This window comes from Artemia franciscana, chromosome 4 (genome assembly GCF_032884065.1).
Source record: "Artemia franciscana chromosome 4, ASM3288406v1, whole genome shotgun sequence".
Lineage (NCBI taxonomy): Eukaryota > Metazoa > Arthropoda > Branchiopoda > Anostraca > Artemiidae > Artemia > Artemia franciscana.
This window is the reverse complement of record NC_088866.1, coordinates 53868310-53890245: the sequence shown is the minus strand read 5'-3', so window position 1 is coordinate 53890245 and position 21936 is coordinate 53868310. Positions and strand designations below refer to the sequence as shown.

The following is a 21936-nucleotide window of genomic DNA, read 5'->3' as shown; positions in this document are numbered from 1 at the left end:
AATTTTTAATAATTTATCCGAATTCTTTTTAAATTACTATTATTAAGAAGTGGGAAAAGACCTGAAGCATAAAGGACAGAATGATCACAAAAAGTAGAATAAATTTTGGCCAGCGCACGTCTATTATACCTCCCTCTGTTTGCAACAATTTTTGCATAACCAATCTGAATCTTTTTGCTTATATCAGAAACAGTACGCTATCGTAAGCTTGAATGATTGTTAGTAATAGAGAGTCAACGAATACAATCAACAAGAGGGATAGTGAAGTTATTACAGTCAAGGGGAGTTGCAGTAGTACAGTTATAGTGAAGAAACTCACATTTATCTATATTGAGTGAAAGGCCAATATCAGAGAAAGCATCAGAAACTATAGAAACCATTCAGGAAAGACCCTTTTGGAACGGCTAATCAGAAGCAAGTCGTCAGCATACGCAAGATAAGAAACATCCACAAGACCAGAAAGGTATGTACCTGAAATCTTAGCCAGCACACTAGAAATACAAATCTTAAAAAGTGTAGTGGACAGAACACCACCCTGCCTAACACCTCTTTGAATTCTTATAATAATATCTGGTGAAGATCTTAATTGAAGAAAAGAGTTTGAATACCAAAACATAAGAAGCATTATAACAGAGATATTGACCCCAGAATTATACAAGGAAAAAAGGAGCTGTCTGTTTGAAAGATCCAAAGCACAAATATAAAAACCATTTCCCTTGGAAGAATTATCAGCCAGTAGAGAAGACAGAATCTTATGCGCATGCTGACAACCTACCCCATATTGAAAACCAAATTAGTTCTCACCTTCAATAATATTTTAGTCAAAAAGGTAGAAGGATATACTCAAAAACCTTACTAATATTATAAGATACAGTAATAGGTCGATAGCAGGAACAATCAGTCGATGACTTTCCCCTTTTTAAAATTGACGAAACAGTGCCACACAGAAAACTCTCAGGCACGTATGAGGTACATAGAAACATTTGAAAAAGAAGCTGAAAGTGAGATATAAGGGGGGTGCATTCAATCGGCATATGCATCTCAGAAATATCATCCTCATCTATTGAATCAGATTTAAAATTTTCACAGCATCAATTACGGAAGAAAAAGATATGGGCACTATATGGCGTTGCGAAAGCGCTGTACTAAAGAGGGGGGTAAGAAGGCGAGTATATACAGAATGCACTGAATAGTTAATCACTGAAAAAATCGAAGAATAATTTTTATACCAAGCTGAAGGTGGAGGGCAATTACTTATCATAGTTTCAACATTTAACTTGTCAGAATTGATCACTTTTCGCCAATCCTTCCTACTCACAGGAAAGTCCATACCAAGGTAATGTGCCAACCTCAGGTAACGTTTATATTTGGTTTTAGTTTTACGTTTGAGATTAGCGACACACCCAGAACTTGGCCGACCACATTCATTCTATATCTGGAGCCATAGTTTTGCTTTATTTTTATCAACTTTAAACAAGGGTCCATTGACCAGATAGGTTTTTGTGTTCTTTTACGAATACGTTGCCGAGGTACGGCAGCTTCTTTTGCCCTTTTCATACGTGTTGTTTACTATCTGCCCCTTGGTCTTTACTGTAAAGACGTTGTGAATTGCTTACTGAATTGCACAGACAATATACAATCCTAACGCTGGTTCTTCAACAAGCTAATGCTGGAAAGAAGACAAATCAAAAGTGGACTGCAAGACTCCAATCAGAGTACTGCACAAAAAAAAAAAAATGTGGATAGTCCTAATTATGCCAGTCAGGGAAACTTGTAATCCCATATCACTTGAAAACATTAGAACTTTATGCTCTAAACCATGTACCTTGATTGACCAAATGCCAACCCTTTGCTTTTAGTCACATACATCGAATCCTGATTCAGCCTGATTCAAGGTGTGTGGTTCAAAGCAAAGGGTAGGCATTTGGTCAATCAAGATATACGGTTTAAAGCATGGGGTTAGACTATTTTCAAGTGATAAGGAATTACAAGTTTCCTTGACTGAAGTATGCAAGATGTAAGTCCTCTTAGGGGGAAGGTTTCATGCATAATGCATCTGGCTTTTAAGAGTACCTAATGCTCTTAAAATGGCTTTTCGCCAGTAAAAGTCAAATCTGGTGAATGGAAGGCTATTTTCACTCGGCCAGCATAGCCTGAATACCCAAAATGAAGAGAGGGCTTAATGCTGCAATAACAATTTTCCATAGTACTGCACTTAAATTTGAATTTTATCCTTTTCTCTTCATATCGTAAGTAAGTTTGCTCTACAAAAGTAGTTTTAATTTGGCTCATTTACACAATAATTTTTTTTAAGCTTAAACAGATCCCACTGGCAGAATATTTAAATATCAAAGCACGAATAACTCGGGGTTTTGATTGTTTCTAAATTAATAGGCCTAACTCTTTTTTAGTAATCGGTAATTATTCTTTGGTGTACTAAAAGTAAAAAAATTGCTGTTCAATATTGTTTTCTTGGATTGGAGATTTGCTAGCCCTAAGAATCAAATTGGCTCAAGGTATTGTATTGGAGTAAAGATGGTTTTTGACTAGGCTACTAATGTTCTTACGCCAGTCTTTTAGTATCCAAATTTGGGTGATGCTTCTGTTTATTAGCTTTCAACTACCTCAATAAACTATTAACCTAGGTAAATATAAATTGCTGAAATTCTTTCAGATCCCAGGATACATTAGCCTATAGTCTAGGTAAAATGCTTAAACAACAGATAACAGTATAATTCTAGATATTTAATTGAACTTAAAGGAACATGTTAAGAAAACAATTCTTACTATATAATAGCCTCTACAGAAAGGTGAGCAACATTTGAATATTATAGTCATTGGTTCTTTATGCTCCAAAAAAACAAATATTGCATTTTGACCTTATATAGAAGGCACTATAAAATCAAATAAAAGCAAAAATTGTGTTTCCTCTAAACATGAAGAATGATGCAAAGTCTTCTGTATGACTTTTTATGGCACTTGGTATTAACCAAGTGACATATAGCAATCACAAATTCTGTCTGTTGGTCTGTCTGTCTGTCCTGGTTTTGCTACTTTAGGCACTTCCAGGTAAGCTAGGACAATGAAATTTGGCAGGAATATCAGGGACTAGACCAGATTAAATTAGAAATAGTCATTTTTGCGATTTGACCATCTGAGGAGGGAGTGGGGGGTTGGTTAATTTGGAAAAAATAGAAAAATGAAGTATTTTTAACTTACAAACAGGTGATGGGATCTTAATGAAATTTGATGTTTGGAAGGATATTGTGTCTCAGAGCTATTATGTTAAATCTTGACCAGATCTGGTGACATTGGGGGGAGTTGGGAGAGGGGAACCTAAAATCTTGAAAAATGCTTAGATTGGAGGGATTGGGATGAAACTTGGTGGGAAAAATAAACAGAAGTCCTAGATACATGATTGACATAACTGGAACATATCTGCTCTGTTTTGGGGAGCTGGGGGGGTAATTTTGAAAATTAGAAAAAAATAAGGTATTTTTAACTTATGAAGAAGTGATTGGATCTTAATAAAATTTGAAGTTTGAAAGAATATTGTGTCTCAGAGCTCTTATCTTAAATCCTGAATGGATCCAGTGACATTGGTGGGAATTGAGAGGGGAGCCTAAAATCTTGGAAAATGCTTAGAGTTATGCATCGGCACTGTTTCTGTTTTCTGTTTCTGTTTCTGTTTTTTCTTGCCTGTTTCTGTTTCTGTTTTTACAAAAAAACAGAACAGAAAACAGAAACAGGCTACCTGTTTTTGTTTTACCTGTTTCTGTTTCTGTTCTGTTTTTTTTTCATCTGTTTTTTCCGTTTCTGTTTTTTTTTATCTGTTTTCTGTTTTTTTTCTGTTTTTTTTTTCAAATGCCGCGCTATCTAGCGGGCATGATACCGAAACGCATGATACCTACCCGTACCTACCGTACCGAAATGCACATCTAGCGGGCATGATACCATGATACCGTTGATTTTTGAATTTAAACAAAAAGGGAATAGTTGTGGGAAAAGTCAAAGTCATGGCCAATTGTAGAAAAAAGCTTAGACAGATTGTCCAATTAAGTGGGCAACCCAGTCAAGGTTAATTTTACCCCTTTGATTGCCGTTGTGACTGTCTCCCATTTATGCTACACCTCTCCGTGCATGCATGTCCCTTGACAATGCCGAAATAGAGTCAACCCGTTGACTACGGGTTGACTACTTGAAAATTTTCCTCTCATGCATGTCACTCCACAATGCTCAACTAGAGTCAACCTCTCATGCTAATTCACGGCGGGGTAAATCTGAGCGAAAGAGAGAGATAGAGAAAGAGAGAGAAGCTTGAACGCTATACAGTGGACATGGGCTAAATGGGAACCCCATATGACAATGTCTCTACTGTTGGTATATGTGTAGCGGATGGCTATTACCGCTTGAGCAACGGTCTAACCATTGACGGCTTTAAGGATTCGTGCTTTAAGCGGCAAACATGGGCTCAATGAAATCCCATATAAAAGAGGAATATAGCGTTGGTATTTACTTAGAGCAATGGGTTACCGCTAGAACAGCGGTCCAACAAGCCACGGCTTGAAGGCATCCGTACTTTAAGCGGTGAACCTAGACACCTTGGTATGTGTGTAGCGGAGGGTTATTACCACTTGAGCAATGGTCTAACCATAGAGCGTTATAGAGCGTTGGTATTTGCTTAGAGCAATGGGTTACCGCTATAGCGACGGTTTAAATAGCCTCTAACTTAAGCGGTGGACATAAGCTAGATGGGATGACTCTGTGTCTGTCTGGTATATATTAGCAAGCAGCGGTCTAAGTAGCCTCGGCTTGAAAGCATCCGTGCTTTAAGCAGTGAATATAGTGTTGGTATATGCTTTGAGCAATGGTTTACCGCTAAAGCAACGGTCTAAGAGCAACTAGGGTAAATTGTCAATTATAAATGACATTTAAGCTTGAAAGGAATATAGCGTTGGTATCACCCGATTGGACACATTTTATGACAAATTTCGCCCCCCCCCCCCTAAAAATACGCTAGTGTGTTGAATTACACGAAGTTGCTCATCTTTTGTATGTGACTACAAGGATTTAACAAGAAGATGTTTTCTTTCCTATTAGAAATAGAAGAAGTAAGGAAAAAACAGGAAAAACAGCTGTTAAAACAGCTGTTTTTTTTTTTTAAACAGCTGTTTTCTGTTTTTTCGAAAAACAGAATAGATTACAGAAACAGGTCACCTGTTTTTGTTTGACCTGTTTCTGTTTCTGTTCTGTTTTTTTTCTAACTGTTTTTTTCTGTTTCTGTTTTTCTCAAAAACAGAAACAGTGCCGATGCTTACTTAGAGTTGAGGGATTTGGATGAAACTTGGTGGGGAAAATAAGCACAAGTCCTAGATACATGATTGACATAAATGGAATGGATCCACTCTCTTTGAAGGATTTGGGGGGCAGGGTTATTCCTAAAAAACTAGAAAAAATGAGGTATTTTTAACTTACAAAGGAGTGATTTGATCTTAATGAAATTTGATTTTTGGTAGGATATTGTGTCTCAGAGCTCTTCTTTTAAATCCCAACTGGATTTGATGACATTGAGGGGAGCTGGTGGGTCCTAAAATGGACCCCACAACTCCTGGGTCCATGGGGGCCACTTACCCAGGTCCATGGGGTGCTGGGGGCCACTTAGACTGGAGGGATTGGGATGAAACTTGGTTGTAAAAATAATCATAAGTCCTAGATACATGATTAAAATAACCGGAATGGATCCACTCTCTTTGGCAGAGTTGGGGGAGGAGGTTTAATTCTGAAAAATTAAATAAATTAGGTATTTTTGACTTACAAAGGAGTGATCAGATCTTAATGAAATTTGATGTTTAGAAGGATATTGTGTCTCAGAGCTCTTATCTTAAATCCTGAATGGATCCAGTGACATTGGTGGGAATTGAGAGGGGAGCCTAAAATCTTGGAAAATGCTTAGAGTTGAGGGATTTGGATGAAACTTGGTGGGGAAAATAAGCACAAGTCCTAGATACATGATTGACATAAATGGAATGGATCCACTCTCTTTGAAGGATTTGGGGGGCAGGGTTATTCCTAAAAAACTAGAAAAAATGAGGTATTTTTAACTTACAAAGGAGTGATTTGATCTTAATGAAATTTGATTTTTGGTAGGATATTGTGTCTCAGAGCTCTTCTTTTAAATCCCAACTGGATTTGATGACATTGAGGGGAGCTGGTGGGTCCTAAAATGGACCCCACAACTCCTGGGTCCATGGGGGCCACTTACCCAGGTCCATGGGGTGCTGGGGGGCCACTTAGACTGGAGGGATTGGGATGAAACTTGGTTGTAAAAATAATCATAAGTCCTAGATACATGATTAAAATAACCGGAATGGATCCACTCTCTTTGGCAGAGTTGGGGGAGGAGGTTTAATTCTGAAAAATTAAATAAATTAGGTATTTTTGACTTACAAAGGAGTGATCAGATCTTAATGAAATTTGATGTTTAGAAGGATATTGTGTCTCAGAGCTCTAATTTTAAATCCCAACTGGATCCAGTGAAGGGGAAGTTGGGGTGTGAAACCTAAAATCTTGGAAAATGCTTAGAATGGAGGGATTGTGATGAAAGTTGGTGGTAAGAATAAGCAGATGTCCTAGATACAGGATTGACATAACTGGAATGGATCTGCTCTCTTTGGGGGGGAGGGGTTTAATTCTAAAAAATTAGAAAAAATGAGGTATCATCAACTTATCAAAGAGTGAATGTATCTTAACGAAATTTCATATTTAGAAGGACCTCAAAACTTGGATCTCTTATTTTGAATCCTGACCAGATCTAATTTCATTAGGGGGGGTGTGTGTGGAAATCTTGGAAAAAGCTTAAAGTGGAGAGATCAGGATGAAACTTGGTGGAAAGAATAAGCACAAGTCCAAGATAGGTGACTGACATAACCGGACAGGATCTGCTCTCTTTGGTGGAGTTTGGGTGGGGGGGGGGGGGTAATTTGGAAACATTAGAAAAAATTAGGTATTTCTAACTTACAAACAGATGATCAGATCTTAATGAAATTTGATATCTACAAGGATCTTGTGCTTTAAAACTCTCATTATAAATCTCGACCAGATCCGGTGACATTGAAGGGAGTTAGAGGGGGAAACTGAAATTCTTGGAAAACCTGAAAATCAAGGTATCTTACAAATGAGTGATTGGATGTTAATGAAACTTGATATATAGAAGAATCTTATGTTTCTGATGCTCCATTTTCAATTCGGATTGGATCCAGGGACATAGAGGGTTGGAGGGGGGAAATAGAAATCTTGGAAACCCAAAATCTTGGAAAACACATAGAGTGGAGAGATCAGGATGAAACTTGATGGGAAGAATTAGCACAAGTTATAGATACAAGATTGACATAATTGGTATGGATCCATTCTATTTGAGGGAGCTGGGGGGTTGTTAATTTGGAAAAATCAGAAAATTTGGGGTATTTGTAACTTAAGAATTGGTGACTTGATCTTAATGAAATTTGATATTTAGAAGGAACTCATCTCTCAGAGCTCTTATTTCAAATTCTGATCAGATCTTTTGACATTGGGGGAAGTTGGAGGGGGAAACCGGAAATCTTAAAAATGTTTATAAATGTTGTAGATATGTTTAGATATGATTGATGTAGCCATACTGGATCTGCTCTCTTTGCTGGAGTCAGATGGTGGGGTTCAGTGCTTTGGGGAGTTTGGTGCTTCTGGACATGCTAGGATGATGAAAATTGGTAGGAGTATCAGGGAGCTGCATAAATTGACTTGATAAAGTCGTTTTCCCTGATTCAACCATCTGGGGGACCGAAGGGAGAGGAAAAATTGAGGTATTTTTAACTTACAAGTAGGTGATGGGATCTTAGTGAATTTTGATATTTAGAAGGACTTTGTGACTCAGAGCTCTTATTTTAAATCCTGGCCAGCATTAAGCCTCTGATTTTCCTTTTAAAGCAATCTATTGATTCTTAGAATTTTGCTAGAGCTCATACCATATGAGCTCTTGGCTGTTTACCTCGTCACAAGTGCCATAGGAGCTCTTAGCTCTTGTTAAATGTCAAATTATTATATAGAAGGACAAATAAAGTTTTACAGATGACTTTTTGGTTTTCTCCTTTAATATATATGATTCACTAAAATGTCATGCACAAAAATGATATTAACCCTCTGATCCATAAAAAAAATAATGAAAAGTCATGCAGATGGCTTTTTATAGGCCTACATGATATCATTCATAGAGCAATCTTAGTAAAGTCTTACTTATGACTTTTTACCTTGTAATGCAATAGAGTAGCCTGAATATAGTCCTATAGATGGCTTTTTAATATATTATAAGGAAGTATGAATACAGTTTTATAGATGAATTTTTTGGCTCTCTCCTTGAACATATATGATGCAATAAAATGTCATACAGAAGACATTATACTACCCCACTGATAAATAGAAAAAAATGGTAAAAAGTCAAACAGATGACTTCTAATGTATCATTTATTTATAGAGCAACCTAAATAAAGTCATACAGGTAACTTTTTATGCCTTATTTGTGCCATATGATTCAATAAAATGTCATACAGAAGAAACTATATCACCCCACTGATCCATAAATAAAACAACCAAAAATCATACAGATGGAGTTTTATAGGCCTACATGATATCATTTATAGAGCAACCTAAATAAAGTCATACCGATGACTTTTTACCATTTAATATGATGGAATAGCCTGAATATAATCATACAAACGACCTTTTTGGTTCTCTCCTTTAACATGTATGCTGCACTAAAATGTCATACAGAAGACATTATACTACCACACTTATATATAGAACAGACACACTTTTTGGATTTTTTGGATTATGTATATATATATATATATATATATATATATATATATATATATATATATATATATATATATATATACTAGCTGTTGGGGTGGCGCTTTGCGCCATCCCCAACAGCTAGAAACACAAACATTTTCACACAAACATGACGTCAGTCAACAGACAGGCAAACAACTTATTTTTATATACATAGATATATGATGCAGAAAATTGTCATACAGAAAGCATTATGTTGTCTCACTATTTTATAGAGAAAGGATTAACAAGTCAAACAGATAACTTTCTGCTCTTCCAAAATGACAGGTATAAAATCTCTTCTGTATTACTTTATTCTTGTTTGTTCTATAAGAGTATGAGGTATAAAAAGTCTTCTATATGACTTTAGTTAAGTCTATTCTATAATAATAAGAATTATAAAAGGTCATCTGTCTGACTTTTTATCATTCTAAATAAATGGAATGATTTGTAAAAAGTCATCTGTAGGACATTATTCATGTTTGCTCTGTAATAGTATTAATTATAACGCTTTCTACAACTTTTATTCTAGATTGGGGGAATAAACAGCTAGACATAATGTTTTATCAAAGAATTTAAATGAAAGTTACACATTTACACGTATGTCAAGAAATTGAATGATCAGAAAGATTAATAAGTTACTATATTGATTTTAATGTTGACATTGAAAGGGATTTACAGGATGAATGTGTAAGAGATCGAAAAATCATGAAGAGGAAGAAAATTGTTGATTCCAATATATCATTTTAGGACATCTCTGTAAAAGCAGTAAGTTTGTTAGCAGCATATATGAGGGCTGAAAATATTTTGGAGTTTTCAAAAACAACCAACTATGAAGCAGAGTTTCCATTATATGATTGACAGCTGGACATTTTCAATCAGCTGTCAGCTGATTGACAGCTGGATGACTTTCTGGAATAACAAGTTATTCCAGAAAGGAATAATCTACATGAAGCAGCAAATAGAAGTTTCAATTCTCTTTAAGAAATTAACTTAGTTACTGTATAATTGTGTTAAAAAAAAATATTTAGCTATTTAAGCCAAAAAAGGCTTGGAAAACCTGATAATTTTCTGAGATTTGTTAAATCAATTAAGGAGGAATGGCAAAATTGAGGCTTCTGACATAAACTTAAAATTAAATCAATAGATTATGCTAATTTCCCCAAGAATATTTTGCAATCAGGTTCAAGACTTCATATAAATGAGTTATCTATGTTGACTAAGTACAGACAATATAATGTTCAAACTCAATCTTATTGCAGTATTATGAAGAAAGTCCATTTTACAATCAGAAACTTGAAACCAATTGTCTTTGGCATCACAAACTCACCATGTGACTTTAGTACTAATACCTTTCTGAAATGACTTTTTAGTATGCTAGCATATAATGGAAACTGCTTCATAGTTGGCTGTTTTGAAAACTCTAATATATTTTAATTCCTCCTGTATTCTGCTAATAAGCTTTCTTCTTTTAGAAAAATTTTATATTGGAATTGACAATTTTCTCCCTTTTCATGCTTCACAGTTCTCTCACACTTTGATCTGGTAAAATCCTTTCATCATCATTGTTAAAATCAATGTTACACCTTATCAAACTTTTCGATTGTTTATTTTGTTGCCATTCATATGGATTTGCTGCTTTCATTTTAGCAATAATCTGACGCTTTTGGAAGTATCCTCATAAAGAAACTTCACAAAGTGGACTTGCACAATCATTTCGTCTTACATTAACATCTGTGCCCTACTTTAAAAGACATTAAACAGTTTGTGAGTATTTGCTAGTAGTTGCTGAATGAAATGGACTTTCATCATCATTTGTTTTCACATTAACATTACATCCATACTTTAACAGTATTCAATAATTCTGATATTCCTTTTCCCCCCTAGATGTTGAATTGTTTGGTATTTCAATTAAATAATGGTATTATTAGGTATTGTCATTGAAAAGCCGAAAAAATAACAAAAGTACCCCACCACCCTTCCCACACACCCCTAGACTTAGAAAAATACATTCTTAAAACCCTAATTTCCTTGATCTGACACCACTGAACAAATCTCAGCTAATCCTAATGGAGTCTTTGACTTGGTAAAATGCAAGTTTTCCAGTAGATCTAATAAATGAGAGATCAAGGACATGTGAAGAAGTGACTGGCTAGAAATTTACTGGCCTTTTTTGCTTGACTGATTTCTCAAACATACTTATACATGAAAGCACAAATGACACAAAATTTAACTAACCCCAAAACAATGGGTGATTGGCCTCTTGGCAGTTGACAGACTCATAGAATTGTAAATTATGCTGTGTAAATGGTCCTTGCAGCCTAATATTTTCTTTAGATAAGAACTTTACCAGCCAACCCTAGATTAGAGCAAAGTCAAGTTCCAAATTTCTTTATTTAAGTAATTACTAAATACAGATTTAGCAATTACTTCTTAGCAGCATACTAGTTTCTACCAGCATGATCATATTGGTAAGCTACCAACAGCTGGTGCATTACTTTGGCTATTTCTCTAATTTCCTTCTTGTATGGAGTTTATTCTGCTGAAGTTTGTCCAAGCTTCTGCATGCAATCTTAGCTCCTTTTTTTTAGAATCATCTTCACAACTTCAACATCAGCACTAATAATATTCACTTGAAGTGACATATCACAAGCTACTCCAATTTTAATGTTAACTTTACAAACTTAATCCAAAAGTTGTTTAGAAATTGTTATATTCTTGATGATCAAAAAATCACAAAGTAATACAGATTATTCTCACCATCCCTTTGAATAGGACAGCCCAAAAGAATTAATTAGCTGCTAAGTCGTTTCTTGATTTCCTTCACAAACTGGGGGAATTAACCTATAGTTTAAATTATAAGGAACTGCTCTGCTCCTTATTCACCTTCTTTGTGGCATTGGTATCAATAACTGGATGAATCAACCTATAGTTTAAATTATAAGTATCTGCTCTGCTCCTTATTCACATTCTTTGGAGTATTGGTGGTTAAAACTGCTGCCCTTGAATGGAATCCTCTTAAACAGACGAATTTTCTTGATTGCCCTTAAAACAAAGAAAGACTTTATAATGTCTTTGTTTGAGAGTTGGTAGGGTTTGTGAGTTTTAAAATCTAGAATGCACAAACCTACTGCCATTTCTGTTAACTATTGATTAAGGAATAAGGTAATTAAAATCATTAAGGGTAAAAGCGATTATCTTGCAGGGGTGTAGGACAATTTTGATATAGATAGGACTATACTTTAGGGGGATTTAACTTGTCTTAGGAATTTGAAATCATTAAATAAGCATCATTGCAGAGGGGCCATGAAAGTAATGCCTCCATCACATGAGGAATAAGAATACATTCAAAGTGTGATCAAAAGATGAATAAAATAGTATAGCTCTCATATTTTTTTGTCATGTTACAAATAGCTATAGCTGATTTATTAAGTGCTTCCTCACCTCAATATATTCATAGTCATTCTCTACCCATCTCATGAGGTTCTGATTTTTTTTAATCCTTTATTACGACTTTCTCGTTTGACTGCAGATGAATAATGAAAATAATAATCAATGGGTAGTTGTTTTGATAGTAGCCTAGCATTAAAAATAATTTCCTATGAAAAGTATTTTTATGTATAATAAACTTGTAATGAGAACTCCTACTTGGTATTTTGAGGTTTGTATGCCAGTATTTTTCTTGTTTCAAAATTATGAAGTTTTTTGAGGATGTGACCCAGCATTGGGACGGAAAGGCTTTGTAGTAACATACAAGTTTTGTTGTAATATCCTATTTAAAACTTAAAGTTCTAGTATCTCTTTTAAAGGGCTAACAAGGACTTCTTTTCTTCCCTGGCCATTTCTGCTTGTACTTCCCCCTGACAATTGATCAAAAGTCATTTTATTCTGAAACTTTGAAAGGTCAAATGTGTATTCATTTAGGATCGAAAATCGAACCAGAGCCAAATAATGTAATTCAAAAACAATAAAAATAGATGAAATAACACCCTAATAAAATGAAAAAATAGTCTCGTAAGCACATAACTGAAAACCAAATGTATTTGTAACATTCCCTCATGTATAATTTGTGCTTTATAAACTTAAAAAACTAGGGGGATTCCAGAAACTAATGTCATTATATAGGCCTGTTGAACATTCAGTCTATTTTCATTAGTGCTTTCCAGTCAACTTGATTATCACAAATTTTTTTTTCAATAATTAAGCTTTTATGTCACTTTTGTGTTTTTTCTTATATACAGCCAATGTATCTTCATAAATCTTTCTTGATGACATGAAAATTCAGTGCCAGTAGGAACCAATAATGGCACTTTTTGGTGCTCTTTCTCAAATGAAAAGGCAAGGAAAGGAAACATGTTAAATTTAACATTACAAATTGATTATCAAAATTCTTTCCTAGAGGCTTATAATTCATTCCCTTTGAAAATTCCCTCCTATCCTCTACAACAAGTGTAAAAAGCATGTATTCTGAAAACAGATTTCTAACCAAAGGATATTTAATTCAAATTAATTCTTGACACTCAACTTTCATTTATGATTGTTCTGATTAAATTGAGAACCCATGAACAAGTGCGACTTGAAAATTTGTAGCATAAACGAACAAAAAAAAAATCGAATAAACGGATTATTTTGCTATTTGAGTGAGAATTCCCTCAAAATTTTTTGTGGTTTTTCTTATTGATATTTTCATGATCTGTGACCTATATTATCAGAGTAAAATCTATTTTTGAATATGTAATGGCAGAACTGGTTTATTTGCCAATACTGAACTATGTGTAAACTAATCTATTGAATGGTATTGATAATGACAAGAATTAAGAAATATGGAATAGACTTTTCAAACAGTTTGTGGTAATGAACTGTAGTAAGGAGCGACCCGGCTCAATAGTAACCAAAACTCTAAAAAATTAAATTTTGATATCAATAACTACATCAAAAGAATCGCATTTTAATGCCTCTTTTAAATATATAAGTTTCATCAAGTTTAGTCTTATCCATCAAAAGTTACGAGCCTGAGAAAATTTGCCTTATTTAAGAAAATAGGGGGAAACACCCCCTAAAAGTCATAGAATCTTAGCGAAAATCACACCATCAGATTCAACGTATCAGAGAACCCTACTGTAGAAGTTTCAAGCTCCTATCTACAAAAATGTGGAATTTTGTATTTTTTGCCAGAAGGCAGATCACGGATGCGTGTTTATTTGTTTTTTTGTTTTTGTTTTTTTCCCAGGGGTGATCGTATCAACCCAGTTGTCCTAGAATGTTGCAAGAGGGCTCATTCTAACGGAAATGAAAAGTTCTAGTGCCCTTTTTAAGTGACCAAAAAATTGAAGGGCACCTAGGCCCCCTCCCACGCTAATTATTTTACCAAAGTCAACGGATCAAAATTCTGAGATAGCCATTTTATTCAACGTAGTCGAAAAACCTTATAACTATGTCTTTGGGGACGACTTACTCCCCCACAGTCCCCGTGGGAGGGGCAACAAGTTACAAACTTTGACCAGTGCTTACATATAGTAATGGTTATTGGGAAGTGTACAGGCGTTTTCAGGATGATTTTTTTGGTTGGGGGGAGGGGTTGAGAAGAGGGGGATATGCTGGGGGAACTTCCCATCGATAATTTGTCATGGGGGAAGAAAATCTTCACGAAGGGAGCGCAGGATTTACTAGCATTATTTAAAAAAACAATGAAAAAATAAATATGAAAAAGTTCTTTCAGCTGGAAGTAAGGAACAGCATTAAAACTTAAAACAAACAGAAATTATTACCCATATGAGTGGCTCACTTCCTCCTAATACCTCGCTCTTTACGCTAAAGTATTTTTAGTAATTTCAACTATTTATTCTAAGGCTTTTGTGATTCAGGGGTCATTCTTAATGAATTGGGACAAAATTTAAGCTTTAGTGTAAAGAGCGAGGTACTGACGAGGGGGCGAACCCCCTCATATATGTAATAAAAATATGAGAATACAAAAGTTCTTTGCGTAAGCTAATTTATAAGTTACGTAAATCTTTTACTAATAAAAAGATTCGTAAAAAATTAAAAGTTCTAGTTGCCTTTTTAATTAACCAAAAAATCGGAGGGCAACTAGGCTTCCTCCCTCGCTCTTTTTTTCTCAAAATCATTCGATCAAAATTATGAGAAAGCCATTTAGCAAAAAAAAAATTGCGCATTTCGTTTTAATTATTCCTCTGCGGAGAGCCAAAATCAAAACATGCATTGATTCAAAAACGTTCAGAAATTAAATAAAAAAACAAGTTTTTTCAACTGAAAGTAAGGAGCGACATTAAAACTTAAAACGAACAGAAATTACTTCGTATATGGTGATTCCTCATCAACGCCCCGCTCTTTGTGCTAAAGTTTTTTTCTGTTTTAAAAAGAAGAATTGAGAGAAAGAGTCAAACTTAAACCCCTACCCCCGTTACAAGGCTTAAACCCTTAAACCCCTATCCCCGTTAACGAAAATCTTAACGAGCATAGAATTAACATAGAATCTTAACGAAAATCACACCATCAGATTCAGCGTATCAGAGAACCCTACTGTAGAAGTTTCAAGCTCCTATCTACAAAAATGTGGAATTTTGTATTTTTTGCCAGAAGACAAATCACGGGTGCGTGTTTATTTGTTTTTGTTTTTTTTCTTTTTCCCAGGGGTCATCGTGTCGACCAAGTGGTCGTAGAATGTCGCAAGAGGGCTTATTCTAATGGAAATGAAAAGTTCTAGTGCCATTTTTAAGTGACCAAATAAATTGGAGGGCATCTAGGCCCCCTCCCACGCTCATTTTTTCCCAAAGTCAACGGATCAAAATTTTGAGATAGCCATTTTGTTCAACATAGTCGAAAACCATAATAACTATTTTTTGGGGATGACTTACTCCCCCACAATCCCTGGGGGAGGGGCTGCAAGTTACAAACTTTGACCAGTGTTTACATATAGTAATGGTTATTGGGAAGTGTACAGACGTTTTCAGGGGGATTTTATTTTGTTTGGGGATGGGGCTGAGGGGAGGGGGCTATGTTGGAGGATCTTTCCTTGAAGGAATCTGACATGGGGGAAGACAAATTCAATGAAAAGGGCGAAGGATTTTCTAGCATTACTATAAGAAAACAATGAAAAATAAACATGAAAACTTTTTTCAAATGAAAGGAAGGAGTAGCATTTAAACTTAAAACGAACAGAGATTATTACGTATATGAGGGGTTCTAAAAATACTTTAGCATAAAGAGCGAGGTATTTAGGAGGAGATATATACCTCGCTCTTTATGCTAAAGTATTTTTAGTAATTTCAACTATTTATTCTACGGCCTTTCTGATTCAGGGGTCATTCTTAAAGAATTGGGACAAAACTTACGATTTACTGCAAAGAGCGAGGTATTAACGAGGGTACAAACCCCCTCGTATACATAATAAAAACATAAGATTATGAAAGTTTGTTACGTAAGTTAATTTTTAAGTTACGAATATTTTTTACTAATAAAAACGTTCGTTAAAAATTAAAAGCTCTAGTTGCCTTTTTAAGTAACCGAAAAATTGGAGGGCAACTAGGCCTCCTTCTCCACCCCTTGTTTCTCAAAATCGTCTGATCAAAACTAAGAGAAAGCCATCTAGCCAAAAAAAGAATTAATATACAAATTTCATTTTAATAATTTATATGCGGAGAGCCAAAACCAAACATGCATTAATTCAAAAACGTTCAGAAATTAAATAAAAAAAAACAAATTTTTTTAGCTGAAAGTAAGGAGTGACATTAAAACTTAAAACGAACAGAAATTACTCCGTATATGAAATGGGTTGTCCCCTCCACAATCCCTCGCTCTTTACGCTAAAGTTTGACTCTTTGCCACAATTCTACTTTTTAAAACAATTAAAAACTTTAACGTAAAGAGCAAGGGATTGCGGAGGGGACAACCCATTTCATATACGGAGTAATTTCTGTTCGTTTTAAGTTTTAATGTCGCTCCTTACTTTCAGTAAGTAAGGCAGACTCTGTCTGCTGACCACGTGCCTCTGGATATGGGGTTTCTCCCCTAACTAAACACTCCGATCAGGACGGCCGCAACCTCATGTGGCGGGTGGAGCCCACCCCGGGAATCTCAGTACCTAGGTTTAACCTAGCTCTAATCAGATTCCAGGCCTAGGGTCGGTTGGGCTAGCGAGCCTCCACCCGAAAATTAATTCCCTTTTAAGATCTCGACCATCGCGCGTCAATAGACATGCTGACGACGTCAGAAAGACTGACAGACTAAATCTTATGGACCGAAGGGGGCTACGAATAGCCACCTGGAATGTCTTGACTTTGAATGAACCTGCGTCAAAGAACCTACTCTCTGAAGAACTTCGCAAGAATAAAGTGTCAATTGCAGGTCTTACAGAAACACGTCTTACCAGAATCGGAGAAGAGCGAATAGGTAACAGTGACTCATTGCTCTGGTCTGGAGGAAGCTCGAGAAGGAATGGTGTTGGCCTTGCACTAAATAGCCTTACAAGAAAGGCCTTACTTTTACACGAAGCTGTATCGGACAGATTAATGAAGGCCCGCTTTGGACACAAGCATGGCAAGATGACTGTCATCTTATGCTATGGCCCGACCAACGATTCTGATGATGCAACTAAGGAGGATTTCTACTCTGCTTTGTCCAGATGCCTTGCAACAGTACCCCCCATGATATAACTGTTCTCCTTGGCGACTTTAATGCGACAGTGCGCGATGATATGGGTTTTTGGCGTGGCACAGTTGGTCCTGTATCCCCCGACCCACTTAACGACAATGGGCTCCGCTTACTTGAACTGTGCCGATCTCACGACCTTTACATTGCAAACACCTACTTCCAACGCAAAACTATTCATCAGTACACGTGGTATAGTAATGACGGTCGTACAAAGAAGATGATTGATTACGTCATTATTTCCAAACGCTGGAGATCATTGGTGAAGAACTGCAGAACTTACAGATCAGCAGAGCTTGGAAACGCAGACCATAGGCTTGTGTGCGCCGATCTTCGGCTTCGCCTCCATGCACAACGATCGAAAAGAAAACCCGTCGCTGCAGATATTGGGAAACTAAAGGAACCAGATACTCGCCAGAAGTACAGTATCGAGATATCGAATCGCTTCGAGGCCCTTGGCTCACTTAATAGCAGCGAAGATCTCTGGAAGCATTTTAAATTGCAGACCAGTGAAGCAGCACAACTATTGCTTGGCAAGAGGAGTTATCCAAAGAAATCGTGGCTAACTAATGAAACACTGCAAGTCATAGAGCAAAGACGGAAGGCAAGACTTCTTGGGGACATGACCACATATCGGAGGCTCAATGGAGTGGGGAGCAGACTCATCCACCGGGATAGAACCCAGTTTGTTGCAAGGAAAGCCGATGAAATTGAGCTAGCTGCAAAAAAGAAAGACATGGGCAGCCTATTCAAGCATCTCCGAGACCTCACTGAAAATAAAACTCCCACCTTGGGTCCCGTCCTGTCCAGGGATGGTGCACTTCTCTCTGACGAAGGTTCTTGTCGCGAGCGGTGGAAGGACCACTTCTGTTCGCTCCTCAACAATACTGGTCCGTCTGCGCCTCCTAATGATAGTCCCAGCCAACCTTGCAGTCAAAGACCTGGAACAGATGTTCCTCCAGATGAGCCTTTCAGCCCCTCAGAAATTGGACATGCAGTAAAAAGACTCAAGAATAATAAAGCTGCGGGTATCTGTGGCTTAAACTCAGAGCTGCTAAAATATGGAGGTCTTGCAATGCTCCTGTTTCTACACACCCTGTTCTCTACAATCTGGCAAACAGAGATAATTCCTGAGGATTGGCGGAAGGGTGTCATCATCCCCTTATGGAAGAGAAAAGGCTCGAGAAGCGACTGCTCCAACTACCGGGGAATAACCCTACTGTCAGTCCCTGGCAAACTGTTTTCAATGGTCCTGCTGGATCGATGTCGGAGCATCATTCGAAAAATCCGGCGACCGGAGCAAGCTGGTTTTATGTCGGATCGTTCAACCATCGAGCAGATTTCCACGATTCGACAAATAGTAGTGAAGACCACAGAGTTCCGACAGAAAGCATTTATTGCCTTCGTTGACTTCCGTGCTGCATTTGACTCAGTCGACCGAAAAGCTCTTTGGCGGATCCTAGAGTTCACTGGCCTACCCGAGAAATATTGCAGACTTCTCAACGCGCTGCACCATGGGACGGAGAGCTGTGTACAAGTAAATGGTCGGCGCAGCCCGTTCTTTCAAATCACGACCGGGGTGCGCCAAGGATGTGCAGTGGCCCCAGAGCTCTTCAATGTCATCATAGATTACGTTATGACAAAAACCACTTCATGTCTCAGCTTTGGGCTCAAATTTGGAGATCATACCATCACAGATGTCGATTTTGCCGATGACTTGGCCATTCTGGCGGACTCCATGGAGTAGCTGCTGGAAGCGCTCCGAATTCTGCGAGAAGAGGCTGCCAAAGTAGGACTGCATATAAACTGGAACAAAACTAAAATTATGGCCATAGACCCGTCTTCTCCTGCTGTTAACTCTCCAGTTAGCCTGGACAGCACCACTAGCATCGAGGTTGTTAAAGACTTCACCTACCTGGGCTCCGTAATTTCTTCAAATGGCTCACTTCTCCCCGAGCTGCAGGCAAGATTATCTAAAGTGTCTTCTGTCATGGGTAGACTGAATCGTCCCCTCTGGCGAAAACCAAATATCAGTCGCACAACGAAACTGCGGATCTTCAACGCTCTAGTCGGTTCTGTGATGCTTTACGGAGCTGAGACATGGCAAGCATCAGCTGCAACCCTCAAGAGAATAGACGTATTTCATGCAAAGAGCCTGAGGAGGATTGAGGGCCTACGATGGTCTGACTTCGTCAGCAATGAAAAGCTTCTGCAGCTCATAAAGCAGTCTTGGTTTTCGACTCAAGCAGCCGAGCGAACCTTACGATGGTTCGGGCATCTGCTTCGAATGCCACCACATCTACCCGCAAAGATGATCTATGACTTCGACCCTATCAAAGTTGGTTGGAAGCGACCTCGAGGCCGACCGAAGAAACGTTGGTCCGACAGCCTGTCCGAGTTCTTGGCGATGGCAAACATCAGACAGGGCGAAGAGCAAATACTCGCCATGGACCGAAGTGGGTGGAGGAGGCAGACGTCACTCTCTACGCCGAGCAGTGCCCGGCAGGAGACTTAAGTCAAAGTAAGTCCTTACTTTCAGCTAAAAAAAACAGTTTTTTTTATTTAATTTGCTAATATAAATGAAGTGAAGGATGCAAAACTCAACTTTGGGAGATATCTACCCCCAATGAGGACTCCCCGGTGAGAAAGGGTCCTAATGCTATTTCAAGCCACTTTTTGACATTATTTCAATCCTAATAGGAGTTAGGATAGAGATAGGAGTGGCGACTCTGTGCCAACTTTTTTGATTAAAGCTTCCCATAAAAATACCATGCCTTCCAGCAACTGCTTATTCTTTGCTATTTGTCAAAATTAACCATCTGCACCAGGTTGTTGGTATGTCTTCAGCCCTTGATAACTACCAGCTTCAGTATTCAAAACTCCCCCTGCCTGTTTCAACTGCTGATACCCATGCAACCATAGTTGTTTCAAATATACCCACTGACCTTTCTGATCTCTGAAACAGAATACAGTTATTGATACTAAAAGACAAAAAGTATATAAACATTGAGAAATCAGCTGGTGAGGATTTTTGTGCTTTTCTGCATAAAAAAAATGACTGGTACTGCCACTAAAGTGTTTTCTAAGCGTTTTTTGGAATAATGCAAGGTGTATCAACCGAAGTGAACCCTGGTATACTCTCTATTCAAAATGGCATAAAAATGGAAGACTTGGCTCATCTGTGTCCATAAAACTCGGGTTCGAAGAATCTTATTCTCACTAATTTTTTTTTAAAGGAAGGAGCAAAGCTTGGCTACGAATTCTTTCAGGTCTACCAACACAAAGAACTGGCAAAATGCTGTTTTAAATGTCGCTCCCCCCGCCACTTTCAACATGCTTGTCCGGTTGATACTCCCAAATGTGCCCGTTGTGCTGGAGTACACATTTCTACAAAAGATAAACCATGCATTGCCCCCCCCCTAGAAGTGCTACCTGCGATAAGAATCACCCATCTTACAGCTTAGTGTCTCCTGTTATGCAAGAGAGACGAAAAAGGACCCTAATCCACATCAATGACTTTTCAGTTTTCTGTGATATCTTACAATATTAATGGAACAAACTGTAACAAACTGTAGTAAGGAGCGACCCGGCTCAATAGTAAACGAAACTCTAAAAAACGGAATTTTGATGATAAAATATACATCAAAAGAATCAGATTTTCATGGTGATTTTAAATATATAAGTTTCATCAAATTTAGTCTTTGTCATCAAAAGTTACGAGCCTGAAATATTTGCCTTATTTTAGAAAATAGGGGAAACACCCCTTAAAAGTCACAGAATCTGAACGAAAATCACATCTTCGCATTCGGCATATCAGAGAACCCTATAGCAAAGTTTTCAAGCTCCTATCTATAAAAATGTGGAATTTCGTATTTTTTGCCAGAAGACAAATCACGGGTGCGTGTTTATTTGTTTGTTTGTTTTTTTTTGTTTTTTTCCCCAGGGGTCATCATATCGACCAACTGGTCCTAGAATGTCGCAAGAGGGCTCATTCGAACGGAAATGAAAAGTTCTAGTGCCCCTTTTAAGTGACCCAAAAAATTGGAGGGCATCTAGGCCCCCTCCCACGCTCATTTTTTCTCTAAAGTCAACAGATCAAAATTTTGATCTGTTGCCTTTACAAATCAAACATTTTCACCAGATCAAACATTTTGTTCCGCATAGTCAAAAACCATAAGAACTATGTCTTTGGGAATGACTTACTCCCCCACAGTCCCTGGGGGAGGAGCTGCAAGTTACAAACTTCGACCAGTGTCTACATATAATAATGGTTATTGGGAAGTGTACAGTCGTTTTCTATTTATTCTACGGCCTTTCTGATTCAGGGGTCATTCTTAAAGATTTGGGACAAAACTTACGATTTAGTGTAAAGAACGAGGTATTAACGAGGGTACAAACCCCCTC

At 37.3% G+C, this 21936-nt stretch overlaps 2 protein-coding genes and 1 pseudogene across 2 annotated transcripts; all 3 read left to right on the top strand.

Annotated features, from left to right (window-relative positions):
* Positions 1–2349: 2349 nt before the first annotated feature.
* Positions 2350–21936, top strand: part of LOC136026599 (putative ankyrin repeat protein RF_0381) — a 34587-nt pseudogene continuing 15000 nt past the window's right edge.
* On the top strand, positions 17118–17537 carry LOC136025793 (uncharacterized). The gene has a single exon (XM_065701784.1). The coding sequence runs from the start codon at positions 17118–17120 to the stop codon at positions 17535–17537; it is 420 nt and encodes a 139-aa protein (XP_065557856.1).
* On the top strand, positions 17579–20492 carry LOC136025792 (uncharacterized). Its single transcript, XM_065701782.1, has 2 exons — positions 17579–18529; positions 20361–20492. The coding sequence occupies exons 1-2, from the start codon at positions 17579–17581 to the stop codon at positions 20490–20492; spliced, it is 1083 nt and encodes a 360-aa protein (XP_065557854.1).